The following is a 24,982-nucleotide window of genomic DNA, read 5'->3' on the forward strand; positions in this document are numbered from 1 at the left end:
GTGGGCTTTCCTGCTCCCCAGGAGGAGGTGATGCTGAAGTTCACCATCATCACCCCAGAAACTCGTCGTACCAAGGTAATGGTTCGCTACGTACCCTGGGAGATCCCTATCGACGATCTTCGCCCTCTTCCCCCACAACTACTGGACATGGAACGCCGCATCAACCCGGTCTCCAAACGTCCATCCAAGAACTCATCGGCTGGTGGGTGGGCCCCCTCCCTCCGAAGGTGAATGTAGGACCAATTCACAACTGTCCTCTCGACCGATTTATCGGAACCCCGAAAATCTGTGGTCGTTGCCAATCGTGGAAACACCGCACCTGGGAGTGCACGAGGATGCGTCGCCTGCGGTTTCTGTGCAGGTCCTCACGACACAGTGGAATGCAAATCGAAAATTCAGAACAAAATCCCAGTTATTCCACGGTGCGTCAATTGCCATGGCAGTCACCACGCCTGGAATGCCAATTGCCCACAGCGTCCTGGCACTCGCCCGGGGAAAACTTACCTTGTACCACCGCCCTCGTCTCTGACGAAGCCCCTGTCAACCAAACCTCAATCCCATCCACCACCGCCTCTTCCATCCACCAAGGATTTCCCATTGATCTCCTCTCCTCTACCACCCCCCCCTATCACCCCCTACCACCCATCCTTTCTCCCCTCCCTCCCTCTCCCTACCGTTCTTGGAACAAGGTCGTTGCCGGCCCTGCCACACAGTCACCACCATCTCCTGCCCACCCGGACCCCCGCTGTCTCTCACCAGCACCACCACCTCTTACTCAACTGAACCCTCACTGTCCCTCTCCGTCGCTACCACCACCACATGCCCAGTCGGGCCCTCGGCAATCCTCGCCGCCACCTCCAGCTCATGCACAGGTACACCAAGTTGGTTCTATGGAAACAATCACTCTCCGTCTGGATCGCCACTCCAAGCAAATCAACCTTCTCTCAGCCCAACTCGACTTGTTTGTGAAAACAATTGCGACATTGCAGAAGCAACAACAACTCATTCTGGACACCCTGACCCAACAGGGGCGCATTTTGCAAGCCCTGATGACCCGCCTCCTTCCATCTCCCGAGATGGAGGATCCATCCCTCGCTCTCCCACTCCTCCCTCTCCATTTCTCTCAACAGAATTTGGTACCTCCTCTGGAGCCCTGTCTAGCCCCTCCGACTCATCTCCCACCGGAGGCCGTTCCCTCCTCTTCTTACAATGGAACATCCAGGGACTTAGACCTCGCCGGACAGACCTCGCCCAGTTTGTGCTCTCCCATCAAGTAGATGTTGCTCTACTTCAGGAAACCATCACAGACGATGTTACTCCACTCCGCCTCTCTGGCTATTCTGTTTACACCCTGCCTCGGTACCGTGGGCAGGCTCGTGGCCTCCTCACCCTTGTGCGTAACACCATTCCATCTGTTCGTCTCCCTTCACCTGACTCACATGGACCCCCGTCTGAATTACTTTCTGTCTCCCTTACTCTTGGTGACCGGACCCTTCGTGTAGTCAATGTTCATTTCAAGAGTGATTCTCTGGACCCCCAGGTTCTTCACGACCTCCATGATGGGGTTCCCACTATTGTTCTTGGCGACTTTAATGCCCGCCATCCCACTCTTACTCCGGATCATCCCACTCCATGTACCCTTAATGGATCACATCTCTCACAGTTTCTTAATGGGGATGATGATGTTCGCTTTCTTTGTCCTGACGATCCTACTCGCCTCCCCCATAGTTTCCTTGATGTTGGCTTACTATTGAACGGTCATACTTCCTTTCATCCTACCGTCTGCACCGAGCCTGCTCTGTATAGTGACCATCTTGCCGTTACTACCCATCTCAGGCTCTCCTTCTCTGCCCCGACATCAACTCCTTATCGATCTCCTCGCCTTCGTCTCACACAAGATGCTGTTCCTCCCTTTACCCAATACCTTTCTACCTGGGCGGATTCCTATGTTGTCCCTCAGTCCCTTGACTCTTACAGCGCTGATTTTGTTGATGCCGTGTATGACTCTGTCAATCGCGCTACCCCTCCATGCCCTCCCCGTCACCCCAGAAGTGCCACCAACTACTGGTATCGTATCCCTGCCATGAGACATCTCCGGCAGGTAACCCGTGATCTCCACTCTGCCATACGGAGGTCTTGGTCTCCAGAGGACTGGGAAGACTTCAAAAATTGGTGCTCCTTTGCAACTCAGGAGCGCCGTCGGATACGTGAGGCGGACTGGCTATCCTTCACGGGGTCTCTATCGTTCTAGTCGTCACCCTCTTATGTATGGAATCGGATTAATGCTATACGGGGTACTCGACGGAGGCCTCCTCCCCACCCTGACCCCGCCTCCCTTGCCTGCTCTTTAATGGAGGACTGGGCACGAGCTTCCTCCCCTGAGGCACTTCCAGATCCAATGCAGGAGGCAGTGCAGGCCTCGCATCGATGCGTCTGAGCCTGTTGTTCGTGCTGCTCTTACCTCCCCTGCCCCCACTGATCATCCCATCACACAGTTCGAGCTTGACAGTGCTCGTCGCTCTAGAAAAGACACCTCTCCTGGGGATGATCAGATAACCTACTCCGTCCTCAACGCCTGTACTAATATTCCTAACGGCCCCTTGCTTGCTCTCTACAATATGTCTTATGAACTTGGGGTTCTCCCGTCTAACTGGAAAAATGCCACTATTATCCCCATCCCTAAGCCGGGAGATCCTGGGAAATATCGACCCATTAGTCTTACCTCCTGTGTTTGCAAGATGATGGAGAGGATACTCCATCGTCGCCTTCTTCACACCATAGGCGGCTTCCACAACTCCCTCAATGGTTTCATTCAACATCGCAGCACAGCACACTCCATTGCTTCCTTTTATTGCAATCAGACTGCCCGCGTCTCCGTCTTCCTTGATATCAAGGGAGCCTTTGATACGGCTCAGCCTGCCCTCATTTTAGCTGAACTTGCACGGTTAGGGGTTAAAGGGAGACTTCTACAATGGATCGCCTCTTACCTCACTGGACGTCAGGCCCGGGTTCGCGTTGAAGGCTCTATGTCTCCTGTTCAAGAAATGAACCTCGGCACCCCTCAAGGTGGAGTCCTGAGTCCCACCTTGTTTAACACTCTCATGCACTCCATTGCATCACTCCCGTGGCCGACAGAAGTTGTCCACTCAGGATATGCCGACGATGTCCTCCTCCAAGCCCCTGACTACCTCAGCATGCAGGAAGCCCTTGATCTGGTCTCCAGAGAGTGTGATTCACTTGGTTTCCTTCTTTCAACTGCGAAAACAAAAGCCATGTGGCACGGTCGTGTTGTACCTCCACCCCTTTTCTTATCAGGAACGCCCTTGGACTGGGTTAATGAGACAAAATACCTGGGTGTGTATGTAACTCGCACACGTTGTCAGATCCCTGAAGTCCGCTATCTTCGAGACATATGTTTTCGGCGTCTCGCTCCCCTCTCTACCATGTGCAGGGGTTCCCTTGGTGCCAGCATCCCTGTACTTCTCACCATGTACAAGTCTTTTGTTCGTTCCTGTGTCGACTACGCCGCCCCTGCCCTCGTCAACATTAGTCGGACTGCTGTCAACCGTCTCGAAGTTATCCAGAGGAAAGCTGCTCGTATCATCCTTGGGGCTCCTCAGTGGACACGCTCTACTTCTCTATATAACGAACTTGGTCTTTCCCCCTTACAGGATCGTGTCCAGGAGTTTTACCTAAAAACTGCCGTTTCCATTCTACGAGATCCTAGGGGCAACTATGTCCAAACCAACTTGACTACTGCTGTTCGAGACCGACCTCCATCTAGAAGACAGTGGCGAGGGTCACTCATCCGAGCCCTTCAGGAACACGACCTCCTGCCTGATATTGTTGTCACCCCTGCTGTTGGTTCGTCTCCTTCTCCCTGGCTGGATTTTCAATCTGAAGTGATTGCCCTCGGTAAGACCGCTCCCGAAATCCCAGGTGAACCCTGTTATTCTCTGCAAATACCACCTCTCCAGGATCGCTCACTGGTCCCCAGGTAGGGTCGTCCTCTACACTGATGGTTCTGTTGACCCCGCTACAGGTAGGGCCGGGGCTGGTGTCTACATCTCCCGTCCTCATGCCCCTGAGCCTATCAAACTGTCTCTCAGAGTTTCTGACGGGGCATCCTCCACTCAGGCTGAACTAATAGCCCTCCTTGCTGCCCTTCTCGCTGAGGAAGAAGCAGATGGTTTCTGCCCCTTGCTTGTCTGCTGCGATTCCAGGTCTGCTCTCGACGGGATCGCATTTGGATCTGGGGAAAATAAGGACCTCATCCTCCGAATACGAGGGTTAACATCCACACTTCAGGATGAAGGCCGTCCTGTGACATTCCTATGGATACCTAGTCATGTCGGTATCTTGGGGAATGAGGCAGCAGATGACCTTGCCAAGACTGGCTGCAACAAGGCCACACCTGACTACGTTGTTCCTCGAACACTCTTACAGATTAGGACCCAAATCCGCCGCAAACAGAGAGAAGCTCGGGAAGCAGCCATCCCCCTGGACTCCCCGCCCACATGGTACGATGTCCTCCGTAAACTTCCTGACTTCTCGTACGTCTACGGGAAAGGGTCGCGGAAGGGGGACGTGATTGCTGCCCGTATCATCATTGGGTATGACTTTGCTTGGGAGATTGGTATCCCCACATCCCCTGAGTAACGCTCTTGTGCGTTATGCAGAAGACCCGACAGCCGCACCCTTATTCACTACCTCCTAAGATGTCCCCACACACAACGCTTCCGTGACGCCTGCTGGACCACCACTCCACGACCCCCTGACGGAGACACGATGATCCTCCCAATACTGGCCAGATATTTTGTAAATAATATTAATTATGTGTTAAAGGAACATCCTTCCTTCCTTAGGCTTTAGTAAGCCCCTTTATAATATTTATACTGTATATACTTTTCACACTTGCCAGATGATTCTGGTGTCATTGTACAGGGGTACCTAGTGACAGCACTAGGATCCCGCTTCCTCTATCAAGGAATAAACAATTGAAATTGAAATTGAAATTGACAAATTGCTATACGATTACAGACCGCCATTTTTTTAAACATTCGGGTTACTTATTAGTAACCCGAAAGCGCTCTTCGAGCCGTAATCCATTTTTTAAACCAAATTTTGTCGGGTTACCATTTGGTAGGCCAACAATATTATTGTAAAGTTCGGGATAATTCCTCGGGTGTGGGTAGGCACCCGAAAGACTTATCCCGAATGTTCCAACTAGTTATATACGAATAGAAAACGTCTCTTAAATATAATATATTTAAATTAAGATGAGATAATAGAGAAAACACATATTTAAATGTCCTAATAACCAGTTCTAATGGAATTGTATATATTTTTAAGAAACCTTCGTGTACCCCCATGATGTTTTACCTTCAACTCCGAAGATTTTTTATTTCCCCATCGCCCTTCTCCAATTTTATCAAGCATTGCATTCCTACAATCATCCTCTTATAGCATCAAGTATATTAAGAAACGCACTTTTCTTTGTGATAGATGCATGTAATGTCATTTCCTATTCGCCAATATATTATATAGGTAAGATATAAGATGAGCCAAATATACTGTACTAGGTAGGTTGCCGAGGTAATAGTTTACAACAAGTGTGATCTGTGACCCACGCTGATAATTACCATGGAAAAAAATTCTCCTGCTTTATTTCACTGGTTGGGTTGTTGTTGTTCCGGTTGTGTTTAGGTACTAGTATGCTAGTAATAATAAATTTAAGTTTAGATTAGGTTACGTAAAATATTTTTTAGGTGAAATATTCGAACTCAGGGTTATAAAAAAGTGCCAAAATTTATTAATGATGTTTTCAATCACTTGATTTAAATCGTGTCAGTCCTATCTTACATCACCGGAACAACAATAAACAAAAGTTAAATATGCTATGGACAAATTTCTTAAATAAATTCTCTGTAATAGCTATGCAACACGCTTGTAAACTATTATCAAAAGTAATTTATCTTAAATACAGTAGTTACCGCAATTAGAGATAATAGATATTAGATTTTGTTTTATTGTTTCAGGCTGGCATTATAGCATTGTGGTATTGTTATTAGAGACCATCAAAATCCTTTTGCCTATTTCTCTGGGAGGAGTTCATCAAGAGGTATAGGCTGTCCAAGGAATGCATCTATGAACTTCTTGAACGAGTTGAACCACATATGCCAAGAGTTCAAGAAGGATGAGGCAAGAAATTCTGGTGTTACTATAGTGTGCAGTCTACAAGATAATTGGGTTATGTAGCTTAGGTTTGATTAGGTCAGGTTAAGTTAGGTCAGGTTAGGTTAGGTCAGGTTAGGTTAGGTTAGGTCAGGTTAGGTTAGATCAGGTTAGGTTAGGATAGGGTTGGTTAGGTTAGGTTAGGTTAAGTTAGGTCAGGTTAAGTTAGGTCAGGTTAGGTTAGGTTAGGTTAATTTAGGTCAGGTTTGGTTAGGTCAGGTTTGGGTAGGTAAAGTTAAGTTAGGTTAAGTTAGGTCAGGTTAGGTTAGGTCAGGTTAGGCTAGGTCAGGTTAAGTTAGGTCAGGTTAGGTTAGGTTAAGTTAGGTCAGGTTAGGTTAGGTTAGGTTAAGTTAGGTCAGGTTAGGCTAGGTCAGGTTAAGTTAGATCAGGTTAGGATAGGTCAGGTTAGGTAAAGTTAGGACAGGTTAGGTTAGGTCAGGTTAGGTAAAGTTAGGTTAGGTTAGGTAAAGTTAGGTAAAGTTTGGTTAGGTTAGATTAGACTAAATATAACTTTGTAGACCGAAACTCTGCATAATATTGAATAAATACCTAATACACTTCTAAACAAACACCAAAATCCAGATTTAGTGAAGCAGCAGGGACAACTACCGAAGGAAAGGTGTCAAAGGCCAGAGGTAGGGGTTGGGCGACAGCAGGGTAGTTGCTGCTCCCTTCGTGCACCCTGTTGGCGTATTTTACCTCGAGAATCGGTTTTGGGAAGTCTTAGGAGATGATGGCCAACTCTTGGCAATGTCTGTAGGACAGCAAAGGAGTCGGGACACCATTATGTACATCAATCCAGGCTTGACACGACCTGTTGCCAAAGGTGACATGTGCATAGAGTGAACCTAGGGCTGGGGCCATCTGTGAACCGTCTGCCGTGACGTAGAGGTCCTTGGGAGGCGGTCCTAGATCACTTGGAGAGAACCCCAAGCATTGCAAATGCTGGGGACCGATGACCGTAGCATCAGCGCCGGTGTCGGGCAGAATCTCGAGACAGGATGACACACTGCCGTGGGTCACGATGACGCTGATGTGCTGGGAAACTTTGGTCCTGGGATGCGAGGGGGAGTACACCCTCCAAATATGGCTTGGGCGTTGTCCAGGGTAGTCATGCCTCTCATTTGACGACTGTGGGTGGCCCTCACTGGTGGAAAGGGACTGCTGCTTCCGCGGACGCTGTCCCTTGGGTTTGTTGGTTGGGCAACACTTGTCGCAGTGGCCCAGACCACCACACACATTGCACTGGACGCGTTTGGCTGGGCACCGAACTGTAAGTGACCAGTGGCCCTTGCGGTCACAACTGTTGCAGGTAGACTCAGCAGCTGGACACATCTGTGTTCCGTGCTGCTTACCACAGCTGTTGGAAAGGGAGTCGGGCGTGGGCGTAGGCGTTGGGGTAGACTTCTTGGACTTGGACATTGCCCGTAAAGCTGTAGGGGGAGCTCGGGTGGCAGAGGTGGCAAACCTGGCAGCCTCCTAGGAGCGACATATTGTCAACACATCCTTAAGAGAAGAGGAAGAATCGAGGGAGGTGAGGCATTGGACAAGCTCCTCGTCCTTAACACCCATCAGGATCACCTGCTTCAACTGGGTCTCCTCGCATTGCTGGTGATTACCGTGACATATGTCTACCTCTTCCGAGGCTCTCTTGAGCCGTACATAGAAATCGTCAAAAGTCTCGCCCTCCATCTCTCTACAACTATACAATTCCCTCCTGCGTAGAGCTTCATTCCGTTGACTTTTGATGTGCCGTTCAAGAACATCCAGTACCTCCTCTACAGACAAGAAAGAAATCGGGGGCACCTGCAACGTATGTTCCAACACACGCTGCATTTCCAAAGATAGGTACATACGTAACTGAATGAGTTGTTTAGACTGTGGCAAGCTCTGTAGATTCACCATTGTAGCATAATCAATCCACCGTCGCCACCACTCACGAAAAGTCTGGAAATTCACATGAGGCTTCAAGATGGGTGGGGTTTGGGCAGCCGCTTTGGGGGGGCTGGGGGGCGTACAGAAGGCGTTGACGAGGTATTTGAACCAGTCGATACCGAGGCAGTGGGAGAGCCAGGGGCTTGGTTAGCAGTGAGGCTAGATATCAAAGCTGCAAACCGTTCACTATCTTCCAATCTCCTTTGGTGGGTTCTGTTTGCCTCCGCGTGTCTCCTTTCTTCGTCCTCAACACGTCTTCTCGCTTCGTCCTCACGCCTTTCCTCCTTCATAAACTTCGTCAGAGCAATTATCTCTGAAGACAAGGCTGAAGATCGAGGGGGAGGGCTGCGAGATGTGGTGGGAGAGGGTGGGGCGTCGCGCTCTGACTGGTCATCCATCTCTGTGGAGCTGTCATCTGTCTGAGTCATCCGGGCACTAGGAGCACCACTGTGTAAGGTCTGGGACATAATTACTTAATCTGTATATTGCATCTCAAATCAGTGTTGACCAGTCAGCCCGTCGTATCAACAAGATCTGAGACAAAAAAAAATTAATATACAGATCAGTAGATTATATATATATATATATATATATATATATATATATATATATATATATATATATATATATATATATATATATATATATATATATATATATATATATATATATATATATATATAAAATATATATAAAGAAATGACTGCAGTCAGTGTGTTTGTGCGTGTGTGTACCCATGGGTTGGTGTGTGTGTAGGCGGGCGGTAGGAGCGTGGAGGGAGGCAGGTGGGTAAGCGAGCGGGCTAACGGTCAGTTACACTCTAGATGCGGCCCGAGGTGGATGCGCTGACAGTGCTCCTCACAAATGCTCTGAACAAGCCTTCCACCTTGGGGAATCCCTATGAACAAAGGCACACAATTATGCACTACACACCTGAGGGCACTTATAGCACTTCACAGGAACTTGCTGTCACTGAAACACTGCCCAAAACTCGTTGGTAATTCAAACGAGTTTTTGTGGGAGACAATGCGATTAGGAGCGCTGGACTGCTAATCGAGCTGGGGCTCCACTGGTCTTGATTATACACAAACGCATTCTATATTTCCAATCAATCAACTTCACTTCGCGCTTATGTAGGGGCCTACTGCCTCCCATGTAGGGTTCTGGGTACTCTGGGGCTCTAACTACAGCAGAGAACACAAACGCCTGTAGAGCCTCTGTAGGTTCTATTTGATGGAAGTACAGGGGTGCAATCCCAGCGCCGTTGGGTCCCTGGCACTTCATAAGGTCAACTGACCTCTCTGACCCTTCAGGCGACATGTGCGGGTGGTACATTAGCAGCTTCCAGGATGTCGCCAGGCACATTATCTGCCAGCAGGGTATATATGAAAAGGGCATTGCCACACGCTACTGACTAGATAAGTAATGTATGAAATAGAGTACATACATAGTATACATAATAACATACATAATATACATACACTGTTATCACACACCCTAACACATTTCACTTTTATACATCAGGCAAAGTTTTAAGGTATTATAACTGCTATAAGTCTTGTTTTAGTGCTGAATACAGCCCGATGAAGTTCACTGACCTGAGTTGATGAGAGAGTAGGTGCCACTGAGGCATGAGGTCCCGCACCTCTCACCGACGTAGGCCTACAGTTTCCAATCTTTAATTTTTACTTTGATTTCTTATGGTTCTCACATGAACACTTTCCCGTTTATTGTGACCTGGTGTCTTATAAATACATATTTTAATCCAAGCTTACATACTAGAATACGGTTCGAGTTGGACAGTTCCTGGGAAATTAATTGAGCTATATCAACAACTCACACCTATAGGCCGCCACCCTGAAACAAAAGCTGAATGTTCATAGCATGGGTATATCCACTTCACTTAAACTGTAATTAGGGATCCTCCCCTCACACATTGCATTACTTGAACACAGACATAAGATTCTCTGATCACTGTACATGTCGTGGGTATACGTCACCCGAGGATACGAGGTGTATTAAGTTCACACCGATGCATACAAGATATTTCCTTTCAAGTATAGTTTCTGGGTCACTTCCAACACCTCACATAGTTCTGATACATTTATCCTTTTTCCAGATCATTGTTCTCATGTATTTTCATATGATATCTGCGGAAGGTATGTTTGCTAATTGTTAACAGACGTAAATAGTATGACCTTCAAACCACGATCTACACTTAGTCCTAAAGTACACGAGTCCGGATCAACTGGACTTTCCCAATCATCTTATAGATACCTTGAGTTCTCCTTAATGCTATGAATACATACAATTAATGTTACATAACCGTACCTGGGTACAATTCAACAAATGATTCATTAACATTGAGTAGGTGAGTTATTCCTTTATCAATGTTTCCCGTTTTCTGAGATTCTACAAGCGCGGTGGATTTGAATGTTATGTAGCGTAATATGAATTAGAGGGTTTTTTTAGGAATGACTATGATGTGCGCAGTACACCGCTGATATCCATCAACTAACATTTGGATTAATGTGTTACAAATACAACCCCAAACCTTTATACAATATACTTTTTACACTTTCACCGTCCACCAGCATTTTCTCTCATGTTTAAAACTTGTCAGCAGTGTACTGTATACTGTATATTCATATTCAAATTACTTATTAAAAAACAACATTATGTACAAGTAGAGAATATAGTGATTTACATAAGGTATGGTACTGTATAGGTACAGAATTCTAACAGTACATCAGCCTGGGATTTGCTTGTGCATTTAAACTTACAGTATATACATATTTACTGTACAGGTATCCCCTGTTTTACAATATTTCGCTTGAACGATGGTGATGTATTAAGACCACCCCCTTATTTATGATAAAAAATTGCATGAATGGTCATTGTCCGGCCAAAATCGCTGACGAGCGGAATATGGAATGCATCTCTTGCTGCACTTGTCAGCTGTGGTTTACCTGCATGGTGCCACCTGGTGCACTACAGTCCCAAGCTTTGTTCCATGGTAAGTGCACATGCCCGTGATTGTGTTGCTTAATGATTATTGATTAGTATCGATGTTGGTACTTACCATGGTTTTTTTTTTTTCTTCCCCTCAGTGAGGGTATATTACTAACATTTCACATTGTACTATGTTTTGGTGACTGTTAAGTGATTTTGTCTATATACCGAGAACGTTAATACCACTACTATCACTGAGGTTTATATATAAGGATTATGTTGGGGCTGTTTTACTGTTCATCACTCTTCTCTTTTCAAAAACAACTTTGAGTCTTCTATTCTACTTTGATGAATCTTCTTTTAATGTCTCCGATATTTCAAAAGTACGCACTTGAAAAATATTGATACTGTATCAGGTTTCTCCTACCAAACTGTTTTTATACTGCCTCAATACAGTATTTCCTTCCCTGGGATGTCACTTTTTTTTATATCAAACTTTAGTTTTTGTACAACCAGCAATAGCCCAAACTACATACACAGTACAATACATAAATATTAAACCTTAACCAGCAGCAACTAAAGATCCCACCCCCTCCACCCCCAGCAAGCACAAAAATGGTATGCAAGGAAAATGAAATAGTCTACTGATGATGGCTGCTTTTTAGGATTAATGCTGAAATGCTCCACAGATCTTTTGTCGACTTGTATCCACTTTCTATTTCAATGACCAAAAACAACTGTATAAATAAGAGTTTAATTAAGCAAATCTACATAACAAACTCTCTTAGCTATCTGCTCAATATGTTTCCACTAAATTCACTCAATACCGTACTACAGAACTTAAATATCACTTTCACTCTCATGTATCTTACACTGTGGTTGTACAAATCTTCTAATATATATAATACTGTACTCATAAAACTCTTCCTCTATCCATCTATTACAATATAATTTTCTGTCACTCCCTTCTTTCAATAACACAACAGTTTCTTCTCCCTGTAGGATATACAGTATTAATTGTTTTGTACAGGTAAATCCATTGAACTTTTTACTTCTCCTGGGGTCAACATGCATTTGAACACACTGCTATGCTTCTAAAAAAACTACAGTCCTTCTTTTCATTATTCATTCCCCATTTGACTCCCTCCTCTTGACTAGCATTTGATATTGGAAATTCCAAAATTTTTGTATTGTATCTGTAAACTACTCACTACACATAATAGCTACGGTAAGTATTCTAACCTTGTATTACTTGAGTAAGGTATGCTGAACTTTTGATGGCTATAAGCAGCATCAACATCTTTACGACCACTTCCCCAGTAGCCACCCGTGTCTTTTTCATACACCTTCAGAAAAGAAAAAGGAACTATAATTAGAGATGTGCCGAAGTATTGGTATTGGTGGTATCAGCTAATTTTGGGGATATCAGTGAAAAATTGGCTGATACCAGTCAATACTTTTATCAAACATAGCTTCAAACAGGTTAGATGGATATATGATGAGGTTATGGAACAAGATCGCCTTGGTATGGCCAAATAGCACGTTCTCCATTTTGTAAAATTTATGTTGAAGTATGAAATAATTAAAATTGTGCAAAGATATGAAAAATCCAAAATAATTTGAATTAATTGCATTTATATAGCACTAAGATTCACTGAAATGTTATCTTCTACAACGAAATTTAATCCATTCACTATAAGATTCTTCACTAAATAATCTATGTTAAACTTCTGTTAATTAATTCCTTAATGCTCAACATGTTGCTCACATTTGGCTGCCCACCAGCTGTAGTATTAGTTTTAAGTGAGAATGAAATAATTGTCTATTGTTTGTTTTAGTAATTGGAGATAACAAAACAACCCACCAGCCTTCCTCATGCCCTATTTCTCTATTATGTAGAGTGTAGCAAAGTGTACTGAGACGTTCTCCTTGTCTGATGGTTTAATGAAGATTTACTCAACTCCATGAACTGGTCTATCAACAAATTTTCCATTTCTAATCATTCTTAAAAAATTTTATTGTTTCTTCCAATATTTTTCCTTGTAGTAATTTGTTGTCAATTGTTGGTTTTCCCATTGTTAATTAACCTCAAATATCCGAGATCATCTGCATGCAATCTAAGTATTTCGTTGAATAATTACAATTCTCTATATCCCAGGTACAGTACTTTCATTTTATCTCAAAATACTTCCTTCCAAACTTCATCAAAACAATGTGTCATTTTTGTCAACCTTAATATATGACTGGGCAAACATAATGGAACAGAACACATGCAGTAAGGTAACTTCAGTACCCAGAATAAATAAAACCATATTAGGGAGAGTCTTGATTGCTTAAGACTCTGACCATCTACTGCAGTAATCGGAAATTTTGTGAAAAGTAAAGGAAATGGGGTATTGATCCTGTAATTCTATTTTCCAGTTGAGTTCATAGTCAGTTGATTCTCTTTATTGTGCATGGCCAGGTGGGGAGTTTATTTATGAATCCTTTGATTCACATGTTGTCTTCTAGAGGCAACTGGTGTCATAGAACTCATGCTTATTAAGTTAGTCGACTGCCAACCCTCCTAGATGGGGCAACTGTTATCAGAATCTCTACTTACAGTATGTACAGTACACTTACTAATTAGGCTGAAACAATCAATAAATGGACATAAAATACTCCGGCCACATTTCCTCATATCACAACCTGTTTATTTCTATTATTTTGTTACATTGTTTCTGTCACCATACCCTACCTTTCTTGACACTTCTGTTGCTCTTGTTCTAACCCATAAAGAGGTAGAGGAGTTAAAACAATAGACAGACAGAAGCAGATTGATGGAGGATAAATCGTAGACATTATGTAGCAGGGGGGTTAGCATTTTGAGGGTTGTGTCCACCTGATATACCAAAACATAATATACAATTCCCTTTAAAAGCATTTACACAGGAAAATGACAGATTACTGTCAGTGTAATACCAATATAAAACTGTATACAGAACAAAAATGAGGATCAATTTATGTGCTATAATTATGACACCTCACAGGTAACTCAAAAGAACTGGGCTTAAAAGCAGTCAAAATACACCAACCCATCCACTACCACCACACACACACTTACAATATAAACATGTTTTATGAGGTATCTCAGATCAACACATACTGTAAGTGCCAATTTAAAATGTTACCTATATGTCTTTTGCACATGATACAGGTGTGTAGATATTAGGAGAGAGACACATATACTGTACTGTACTGTACATACTGTAAACATCACATTTCTACATGAAATGAAAAATAAATTAGTGTTTGATAAAAATGTCACCTGAGTTTGGTAGGAAAGGGTGTTTGCACTGTTCCATATTCATCATCCACCATTGTAATTTTGGTTCCCCAGTAAGGACCTAATTCCTTGCTGTATACCTGAAGTGGAAAAAATACACAAAACAATTATGAAATGAATCTTATACTGTATTCCCTTTTTAATCTCTGAAGCCAAGATCCTTCTTGCTCAATGCACGGTGGTCATAAACATGAGTACAGTAGAGTACAGTAAACATACACATAAGCATATTTTACCTTCATTCAATGTCATTTATTCATTCTTATTGCTGTGAAACATGTGTCCTGCTATGGTATCGTACAGGTAAACCTTGAGATACGATATCCTGATCAGTGAATTCCTCTTTAACGATGGTCATAAACTAAGACTATTTCGCTATATGTGATAAAAAAAATTTGCTTAATGATATCCATCGAATAGCCATCGATATCCATTTGGTTGGATTTTTTTTTTTATCTCTAGTACAAACTGAGGGTTGTATATACACTGGACCCTCACTGTATGTGCACATTCACTATATGCGAATTCACGTTTATGCGGCGAGCCTATTTCTACCCATAATTCATTTTATGCGGAAAAGATTCCTTATTATGCGTTCAGTGGAAGATATGTCACACTAGTTTTATATTATATTATCTTTATTTCTAAGCCACATTAGAGTATGTGTGTGTGTATGTGTTGTCTCAGAACGTAACCAGAGCATAAAGTGAGGGTCTGGTATACAGTACTCAAATTAATCGCTGCCGTGCAAGAATTCCAACAATGTAAATTATATTTTTCTATATTAAGTCAGTGACATTTTATAAGAAAACAATATCTAACCCTATGGACCTTACATCTCTACCTTCATTTGTAAGTGTTCCCATCCACCACCACACGGCCAACCCACACACTAAAGCCAAGTGTTTGGTTCTTTGTCGATCGTAAACCCGTACATTGCATGGCTCCATGATTATTGGCCAGCATTGTACAACTGTGTTTTCTTTTCTTATTTAGTGAGAGGACAGCACTAACATTTAGACTGAACTGTTTTATAGTGATTATGAATCGATATTATCTGTGATTTTGTGACTGTAAGGTACGTCAAGTCTGTTGTTTTGAAAATATGAGCAGTGTTGGCCGCTATCATTGTTTTTTGTTATCACCGTTCGCTGTGTTTTTGTGTCAAGTGCTTTTGCTCTGTTTTTGTGACTGAAGTGAGCAGTTTAACTTTGAAAATGTCTGGGCAGGCCAAGGCATCCAAGACAACCGTGTCTCTGAGGTGAAGCTTGACAATGTTAAACAGCACGAGACTCCTCAGAGGCTGTAGGGGAGTCAAGAGTGACATCTCTCCACTCCACCTACAAGAGTCTCCTTAGCTTCAAAGGGGACATGTGATGATGACCAGGCTTATTCTTCAGGATGTGGTGAGTGTTGTTTTATTGTATTGTACTGACACTGTAGGAGTATGGCAGGAATTATTTTGTCGGTGATACATGTGTGTTTGGGGACTGGCTGGGAATGTATCCCATTGAACCCCATGTTATAATGCTCCCTATCTATGATAATTCACCTAGCGATGGGTTTTCAGGAACCTAACCCCATCGTATCTCGAGGTTTACCTGTACAGAACAGGTATATATATACAGTATATATATATATATGTGTGTGTATGTGTTTGTGCGTACATGTGTGTTTGCGTGCATTTTGGGTGATGGTCAGGAACTATATACCTGTTATACCTGTACACTACAGTACGTATACTATACTATATTATATTCTCCTCTACAGTAAATGGCAGAGGCATAAAACAAGGACCTAGATGATGGCATTAACATCTTACATCCACATCTCTAATCTTCATGTAGTTAACTTGAACTGGAAAACAATTCAAGATATTCTATTAAACAGATCAAATAGTCATTAGAGACAGCTGGTGACGCACCTGTATTCCAAGTGTTCATCATATATTAACTTGTATCTTTCTGCTTGGTACCGTTCGAGGTAGACTTCCTCACTCCCTCGGTAAATATAACCATTCAGTTCCTTTTTATACATCTAAGATTAGAAGAAAGGTGGACATATGTAATGAGGTGAAAGAAACTTTATCAATCTAAGCTTAAAACTCAACCCATTCAACTAAAGTCAGTCCACATTCAGGAGGAAATATTTTTTATTATAGTTACCTTATTTAGGACAAAGTTATGGCTATAATGAAAAAACTTTGGCATAAACAAATACTGTACAGTGTATTAACTGTAAGAAGGGAAGTTTATTACAGTTACACAAAACTGATGTTAACACTTGAGAGTGGCTAGAATACAGTATCATGCCAAAGATATACTGGACTGTACTGACCTTTTTATATAATTTTTTAATAAATTCGCAGTCCCCAAGTTATGACCATCTGACTTACGATCATCTGCACTTGCTAACAGGATTCCCATATTTTACATTATTTTCATTATTCTATGTTGTTTAACATCAGTTTATTTACTATAATTACATTAGTTGTTATGTATGGGATATTATTGTTGTTTTGTATGGGGAGGGTTGTACTTTAACATAACCTAAACTATGGAATGAACACTTCTGACTTACAAACAAATTGACTTACGATCAGGGTTGAGGAATATATCCCTGTCATTGTCATTCACAAATCAAATGTCAAGAAAGAAAAAGTGATAAATACAGTTCGTACTGTATTATAAAACCATTGCCAATTAAGGTAGACAAGTACTGCACCACACCTCTGATTACAGTGTATTGAATATAACTGAGAGCTTATTATGATACATCCACAGAACATATCTGATTAAAATACACCCGTTTGAGTTATCATAAAATATTTGTGTGTGACCATTTTGGGATGGCTGGGGGCCAAAATGATCTTCAAAAGTGAGGTGCTCCCCCGTTTGGATTACTGTTATCCCATCTAGCGGAAGCCCAGCTCACTAGAGGTCACAGCCTTAAGTTAAAAAAGACACTAGTACAGAAATTTTTCAAAACAAACTGTTTTGGAGTTAGGGTTGTAAACTCTTGAAATAACCTGCCATAGATTGTTGTGACAGCACCAAGTGTGAACTCATTTAAGACCAGACTTGACCAACATTGGCATAGAATCAGGTACATTTTGGAGCAATTGCATGCCCAGCACTTGCCAACAGTGCATAACAGACATAACATATGACAGACCCAGGGATGAAGTAAAATACAGTAAGTCCTTGTTTAACGTTGCCCCTGTTAACGTTGTTTCTTTATAACGTCACTTTTCTTTAGATACCCATGATTCGAATAACGTCGCGCCGATTCAGTATAACATCGTCGCGGACAACTTTGTACGGCACATCACCCACTCTCATCTTGGCACGCTACACTCTCACCCGCAGAGTGTCACGGCGTCCCCAAGCGGCGCCAGTCTTTGTTAAGCTTCCACAGCATTCATGTGTGTTTAAGTGTTTTTGCTCTTAATATTGTACTCTGACCATTCAAAATAGCTTCCAAGCGCCCATCAAGTGCTACCAAAGCTAGCGTTGAGAAGAAGCAACGTAAGACCATTAGCCTTGCTATGAAAATGGAGGTTTTAAACCAGGAGGAGGAGCCACCCGCCGGGTCTCAGTGACTCGCCACCCTCCTCCTCCTCTCCCGCCCTCCTCCTCCGCTCCACTACCCACCACACACTCGCTCCACCACCTCCGTCCATCAGTGAGTACAATACAAAATGATTTAGTTTATTAATATATATAATATTTTCTATAAAAATGCCATTGAATTTCTGTATATGTAATGTATTTTGAGGAACAGAACCAGGACATTAAGTGAGGACTTACTGTGATACAGTACTGTACAGTATGTATTAAAACATAGAATGAAACATCATGCCACCAGACAAATTGGCTCCAGTACACACAGGAGCACTAACTGGTTTTTCCCCTACTGGTAGTACTGTACTGTACTCCTCTTTAGCCAGAATGTCTCACCAACACCACTCAACACTCTACCACACCTTCCATTATCCTTTTAGTGACTGCTATTTTTCTTATAAGTAAGGCTATTGAAAATATGAATCAGTAAGCTCATATAAAGTATGATAAGAAGAGCCTGATGCCAAACTCTGCCAAATCTGTCCTTTGTATTTCACCACACATCATTGTGTTTTCCTTCACCACACCCACACGAGGGAGGTCCCAGGAGAATCTTTTAAATTCACTTCACTCACTGACCACTTCTACAACATAAGCCAGACAACCTGTATCAAAACTATTAACATTTACTAAACAAGCTAACACGGTCCTCGAGTTAAAGTGTTAGGGAAGAAGTCAGTAGTTGCTTGAAATATTTCTAAGCAAATAAAATGACAGTGGCTCAACAAATAAACACAAGTAGTAACCTAAAGAAGAAAGTGTTTAAGTCAGAGAAAACCCAGGAAAAAGAATACAGTACTGTAAAAATACAGAATGTCCAAAATAGAGTACATTACTTGACAGTATTATATAAACCTTAATTCCTAAACACTGGCAACATAAGCACAGTACAAATATTTCAAATATCCTATACAGTACTGGTCTACATTTTTTCTGAAATCTGGTCATTACTTGACTTCAGAACACCTGGTCATCATTCCGAGTGTTATTATTCTGTGGTTGTCTACACTGTCACTCATACAATGTTTACAGTACCTGAGGTTATGATGGCATGTCTTATGTTATTTCACTGACTAATTCTGAGTGTTTTACCCTCATAATGGCTTCTAATGGTGTATGTGTCACCTTCATCTTTGTCTGTTTATGTTAAAAGCAGAGATTTTTTGATAAGTATAAACTGTCTGTAAAGATTTAAGTTTTTAACACTAATTTCTTTATATGCTGTTATTATATTTACACAGGTCATGTAAAATAACTCGTAAAAGTTTTATTAGATAGATAAAACATCATTGGTAAAGTGACACAACACTAAGCTACCATCCTTCTCTCCCATGCACTTTTAAGTTTCTGAAAACCAGCAACTGCTTGGTCCTAACCATACCTGATTGTTTTGTTTCAATGTACTGTACTGTACTGTATAAGGAAGATAAACAAAAAAACAAGAGATACTCACATAGTTAATAATGTCATAGAGTTTTTCTGTAAGGTCTCCATAGATGGGCTGTGGGAATGCGTAGCCATACAGTGCCAAGACACCTCCTGTAATGTGTAAACCAATAATATGAACCATTTTTACACTAGTTTTTCAGAGATGTAAGCACAGTAATAAAAAATCTATTACCTCTTAAGTTTCCCCATTTGAATGGCAGCTGCTCTAACTATTTTTAATTTTCAGAACTCATCATTTCCACCACTTGTCAGCTTACTAGTCGTTCAAGCAGTTGGCCTGTTCTATGTTACAACCTTTATTGCCTAGTGTTGGTACAGAAGGAAATTGTAGTACAGTACCTGGAGAAAACCTGCAAAGTTTGGAAGGTCACACTGGATAACACCCTTCTCACAGTCTGACCCGGATTGGGGATTGAATGTAATAGGAAGGAAGCTTACAAAATTTCTATCATGAAGTGATGTGTTTCACTCCTACAACCCGTCCTGTCTCAAAACCTGGTAGCTGGGATCAACTGCTACACAGATTGTCTCTCATTTACTGTCTATATTAATTTTAGCTGACAATGGAAAGTACTGTATTCATCTAAATCATGTAATTAATTTATGTGTCTTTCTATTCATCATCATCAATATTTTACAGCCCTGTTTATATAACCCAATGATTAAACACCCAAACCCCAAATGGCAATTAGGTTAGGTTAGATATTGTTGACATTAAAGAGTTTAATCCTCAGGTAAAATATCTATTGGTTCCTAATCCTCATGAAATTCTTTAAATTCTCTGTTGAAGAATCTGTCATGAAACTACAATAATTGCCTTGTAACCATATTAGTTCTGTGAATGTTTGGTGCCTGGCAGAGTGTTAGGTCATAATATGTTTTGTAAATGTTTCAAGATATCCATCTGTTTTTAGTAGTGTTCATACCAGAGGGTATCATTAACACAAACAGTAATGCAATATACATAAAGGATGGTACTGTAACACTTCCCTTATAGTGAGCAAAAAAAAAATATATATACATACCTATACAAAAATTCTAACCTATCACTGTTTACTCCAGTCACTCAATGCTTCGAGGGTGATTAACTCTCTTCAGTCATTTTTCTTTTCCAACACAATTTCATTACCATTATTAATTTTCTATACCGTTATTAATTTTCTTACCTGGTACAAGAATACGATCAACTTCCTCATAGAACTTTGGCAGATCAAACCAGTGACAAGCTTGACCAGCAGTGACCAGCTGCAGGCTACACTCTGAGAAAGGCAGCTTTTCAGCACCACTCACTCTGAACAAACATAAATTCTAGATAAAACATTAGTTCAAGTTCATCATATCTGAAGAGTTAAACGTAAGTTCACAACCTAGGACTCATGGCTGCAATTCATGAGTTGCCAAGAAGACAATGGCCATATGAACTATAGTTCAAATAAATCAAACTGTAAGAGTGTGTTGAACTTGAACACTTGTGTAATACTATGGGCAAAGAAAAAAATAGAAATAAATGTAAATGAAATACAAATGTAAATAAAAATAATAGATACTGTACTCACTTGAAGAAAACATTTGTTCCTGTGCCTAGTTTAGTGGCTTCAGTAATCTGGGCCTGAGAAATATCAAGACCCGTGACAGAGGTAAAATGTGGGCTGAGGATGTGTGTACTTTGACCAGAACCACATCCGACATCAATAGCAGCTGTGAAGGGTCCTTGATACTAAAAAAAAAAAGGAAACAAAATATTAGAAAAACACATTCTGCTGAAAGGTGAGTTCAGATTGAATGAAATGAGTCACACCATTTGAAAATTTTAGAGCCAGGAGGAAGAATATTGCAGTGGAATGCAACAAGTGAGCAGGATTTGCTTTTGACACAGAGTACTGAGGTGTAGCAGGACGGCTTACACAAGTGAAAAAAGAAGAAAAATCAAACATGAAATAAAAGAACTCTCTAAGATGAAATAATACATCGTTCTCTATGCCCTTTGTCTTCCAAACTAACCATCAACAGTACTGTACAGTACTTCTATACATCTCTGCCTTTCTTCTCTTACAACCATACCAACTTAGTACCTCTCACTTACCCACTCAATAATTCATATCTTTATCCCCTGCAGCCATTCTGATCATGTTATACACTGCAGTATGCATACCGTATTAAAAAATGGACAACCTTGCTTATTTCAACTAATGCTAACCTAACCTACCCTATGCAGGTAGTGGTAGGTTGGTTAATCTCCAGGTGAAATAAGCTAAGCTACCTATTATATACACTTTATCCAAAAATCTGGTATTTCTCATCAATAATGATATCATACACTGCACTGGGTTTTGAAAAGCTCAAATTATCATTTCTTAACTCTTATTATGAATATGCACTCACCTTCTCTTTAAGGAATGTCAGGACTCTATCAATAAGAGACGCAGGAGGCTGAGGCCTAAATTTGGCATACGAGGCCGCATGTACTGCTCCCTCAAAGAAGCGGTTAGCCATGTTCTCTGCTTGTGCTTATACCTGTAATTCTTAGAAGTTAACCCTAAATATATATACCGGTATATTTTTTTGCTAAAAGTCACTGTAAAGTGGGGTTTCTCACACCTGAGGTAAAAAATACACCCAAAATGGAAGACAGTAATGGGTTTCAATGAAAATTTAAAACATTCATGTTCCTTTCAGCCTTACTGTTTGTTACTGATTATATGTCAGTTCTTGAGGAAATTAACTAAATTATTTTATTGTAAAAAAAATATATATAAAACCCACATATTTTTACACACTTGTACATAAAATATCGTTAAAGAAAGATCAGATCGAAGGGCAGCTACTAGGACAACATGGTAAGTTTAGTTAGGCAAAGTATGGAAAGGCTGCTGGGAAGCACTTGTTAACGTTGAAGTGTCACATGTTGCACTCTTGGGTGGACGGAGCATGTTATAACACGAACTAGGGTAAAGCAAAATTACGAAAACTGCAAATCTACCACCTGTTTTGGGGTATACCTGAAGTAAATAAGAAGTTATCTTCTACAGAAATGTTTTTGAAAAGTTGTTGGTTAACCCAGACCTATTCCAGGGTATTACCAAACTAAGCAATATATATACCTGTACAACCAGGCAAATTTAACCAAACTTATTCCGATTATTTTCCTTTTTGCTCAGGTTTTGGTCCACTATACTGTATAAAATATTTAGATGTTTTTAATTAATTTTCAACATTTTCTTTAGGGTAAGTTTGTTGTCAAATTACGAAAAAGCTGTGGGAGGTCTTATGTAAATTTCACCTATACAGTGTAATTGGATGATCCATTTCACATGCTGTCAGAACTAATTTGGTCCCCAGTCAAAGACCATAATGGAAATAAGCTTCTAAAAGCCACCCTAGGACACATATTGTTTTCCACTGTTTGTACGACTTCACTGTTTATGTCCATGCTGAAGCACTGTGAACTTGTAAGATGATTTTAATTAATAGTACTGTACTATTAATTAGTACATATTCATCAAAGGATCACCTGAGCTGTTACCAAGACTTAAGTGCAGGTTAGGTTAGGTTTTGATTTGTTTGATTAGGTTAACATTAGGGTGGTAAATCAGGTGAAATATGCTGGGGGTGCCAATCTTCAGGTGACCCTCTACGAGATCACACCTGCAACACGACTCACCTGAGCTGCTGCTAGGACGAGAGTACAGGATGATAACACCTTTACCTCATTATATCACCACCGCCATGACTCTATGATGCCGGTTCTAATATTACTTAATGTAGAGTTAAAAACACCATAGGTTGATACATTTTAAGGGCAAGTTCCAAGTAAAAAGTGATGAGCTGCAATAAGTTTGTTTACTTCACAAGAAAGTCTTTGTTTACCGGATGTGGCAACACCTTTAAGTTGCCAGCTGCTGTATTGTGTCCCGGCGAAAAACAATACTGTAATAGATAGCTAGATAGATATAAAACATTGATTGATATACAGTTTATGTTTATATAGATTGATGGGTAGATAAAGAGATTGGTTGATGTAAAATTGTATAGATCCACAGTCAAACCGCCCTACAAAGTTTACAAATTAATAATAATGATAATATAAATAATTTCACTTATTAAGAAGAACTCAGGTGAAAAAAATAAAACGTCCACAGGCTTCGACTCCGATGGAGATAACATACATCTATCCAGCTACTTGGCTGAAAATTTCTTAAAACTTTTTAAATAACTTTTCCACAATTTATTATAGGATACAAGTAGTTGTATAGGCACGATCTCGCCCTCATTATCCGTTTTTTTTTTATTCACGATTTTTTTTGGTCTTAGTACAGAGAGAGTGTAAATCCCGTGCGAGCAAGGAAAAGAAGATTATGAATGAGATAATGATGGTATACATTTAGGCCATGACCTCCTCACCTACAGGGGACGATCTGAATAAACTTGGCTCGATAAGTAAATATAGGCCTGCTTAATTATGGATTACCCAATTAGATTAAATCGACTGATCAAATCTCAATAATTAATCTTTCGTAAATAGTTCTAAGTAGAGTATTTCTTTTGTTCTAAGGGTAAACTGCAGTCCATCTTCCGTTCATCGGTAGTCTACGTGGAACACAGTGGAAATAAGGTTTACTGATACTTTGTGTTATCCTCTGTAAATTTGTGTATGGGTAAAAAAATCTGTTTTATCCCAATTTCCATAATTGGTATGAGATATTATTTGTATAGTTTATTTTGGTGTTTTTTTAATGACCTAACAAAAAAAGAATCCCAGTGATAATGGTAAAAAAAAATCCGTAATACCTAGTGGGATAAAAACGAAATTAACCTTTGTGTATGTGTGGATGTAATGTATGAAATTTGATCCAACTAATTTATATCAAATCAACTAACAGGACAGTGTGTGGCGGCGTCTCCCAGCCTTCATAGTGACAATTGGTGATCAGGAGGGAATGTAGAGCACAATGGGTCGTGTGTGAAGTAACCCCCACGTACTTGGAAGTCACTTTTATAAGGTGAGTCACTGCCCTCGGGAATTCTCATTATACAGGGTGTCCATAAATTATCTGACGAATTGTAAAACCTAAATAACCTTAAATATATTACAGAATGAGGAGGTCTACTAATACAACAACAAAATTTTTTCGTTCATCCAGCCCAATAAAAACAGTTTGTTCTAACCTTTAATGCTTTTGAGGTTATTGAAATTTAACATGGCTCAAATGATTTATGGTCACCTTTTCATGTCATAATGTAAGTAGAGAAAGAAAAAAAACTTATGGTTTTGCGTTTATCTGACGCTAACACTAAACTTAATCTAATCTAACCTAACTAGTCCACCCAGGTAGCAGTAGGGTGTTAATTAATCATCAGGTGAAATAAGCTTGGGGATAATCTCAGGTAATACGAATGAAGGTGAATTAGTGAGTCTAGTGAGATGCCGAACACAGGTAGTCCAGTGTGCCTCCTTCCACCACTA

The 24,982-nt window shown here is 41.0% G+C and overlaps 2 protein-coding genes across 8 annotated transcripts in view; one reads left to right on the forward strand and one right to left on the reverse strand.

Annotated features, from left to right (window-relative positions):
* LOC121871481 (vesicle transport protein SEC20-like) overlaps positions 1 to 24,982 on the forward strand; it is a 94,288-nt gene that overhangs the window by 46,627 nt on the left and 22,679 nt on the right. The gene's annotated exons all lie outside the window — the stretch shown is intronic.
* Positions 11,232 to 23,378, reverse strand: LOC121871482 (putative methyltransferase DDB_G0268948). Of its 7 annotated transcripts, none has more exons than XM_042373838.1 (7): positions 23,225 to 23,378; positions 21,901 to 22,032; positions 21,075 to 21,235; positions 20,685 to 20,809; positions 19,523 to 19,608; positions 16,371 to 16,483; positions 11,232 to 12,467 (listed from the first exon to the last, which is right to left on the reverse strand). In XM_042373838.1, the coding sequence occupies exons 2-7, from the start codon at positions 22,009 to 22,011 to the stop codon at positions 12,359 to 12,361; spliced, it is 705 nt and encodes a 234-aa protein (XP_042229772.1). In that variant the 5' UTR covers positions 22,012 to 22,032; positions 23,225 to 23,378; the 3' UTR covers positions 11,232 to 12,358. The 7 variants fall into 7 exon arrangements, with proteins under 7 accessions (XP_042229772.1, XP_042229770.1, XP_042229774.1 ...); XM_042373836.1 differs by having other exon boundaries at positions 23,180 to 23,378; XM_042373840.1 differs by lacking the exon at positions 16,371 to 16,483 and adding an exon at positions 14,429 to 14,526 and having other exon boundaries at positions 21,901 to 22,040; positions 23,180 to 23,378.

Source organism: Homarus americanus, unplaced genomic scaffold (genome assembly GCF_018991925.1).
Source record: "Homarus americanus isolate GMGI-L3 unplaced genomic scaffold, GMGI_Hamer_2.0 scaffold45698, whole genome shotgun sequence".
NCBI lineage: Eukaryota > Metazoa > Arthropoda > Malacostraca > Decapoda > Nephropidae > Homarus > Homarus americanus.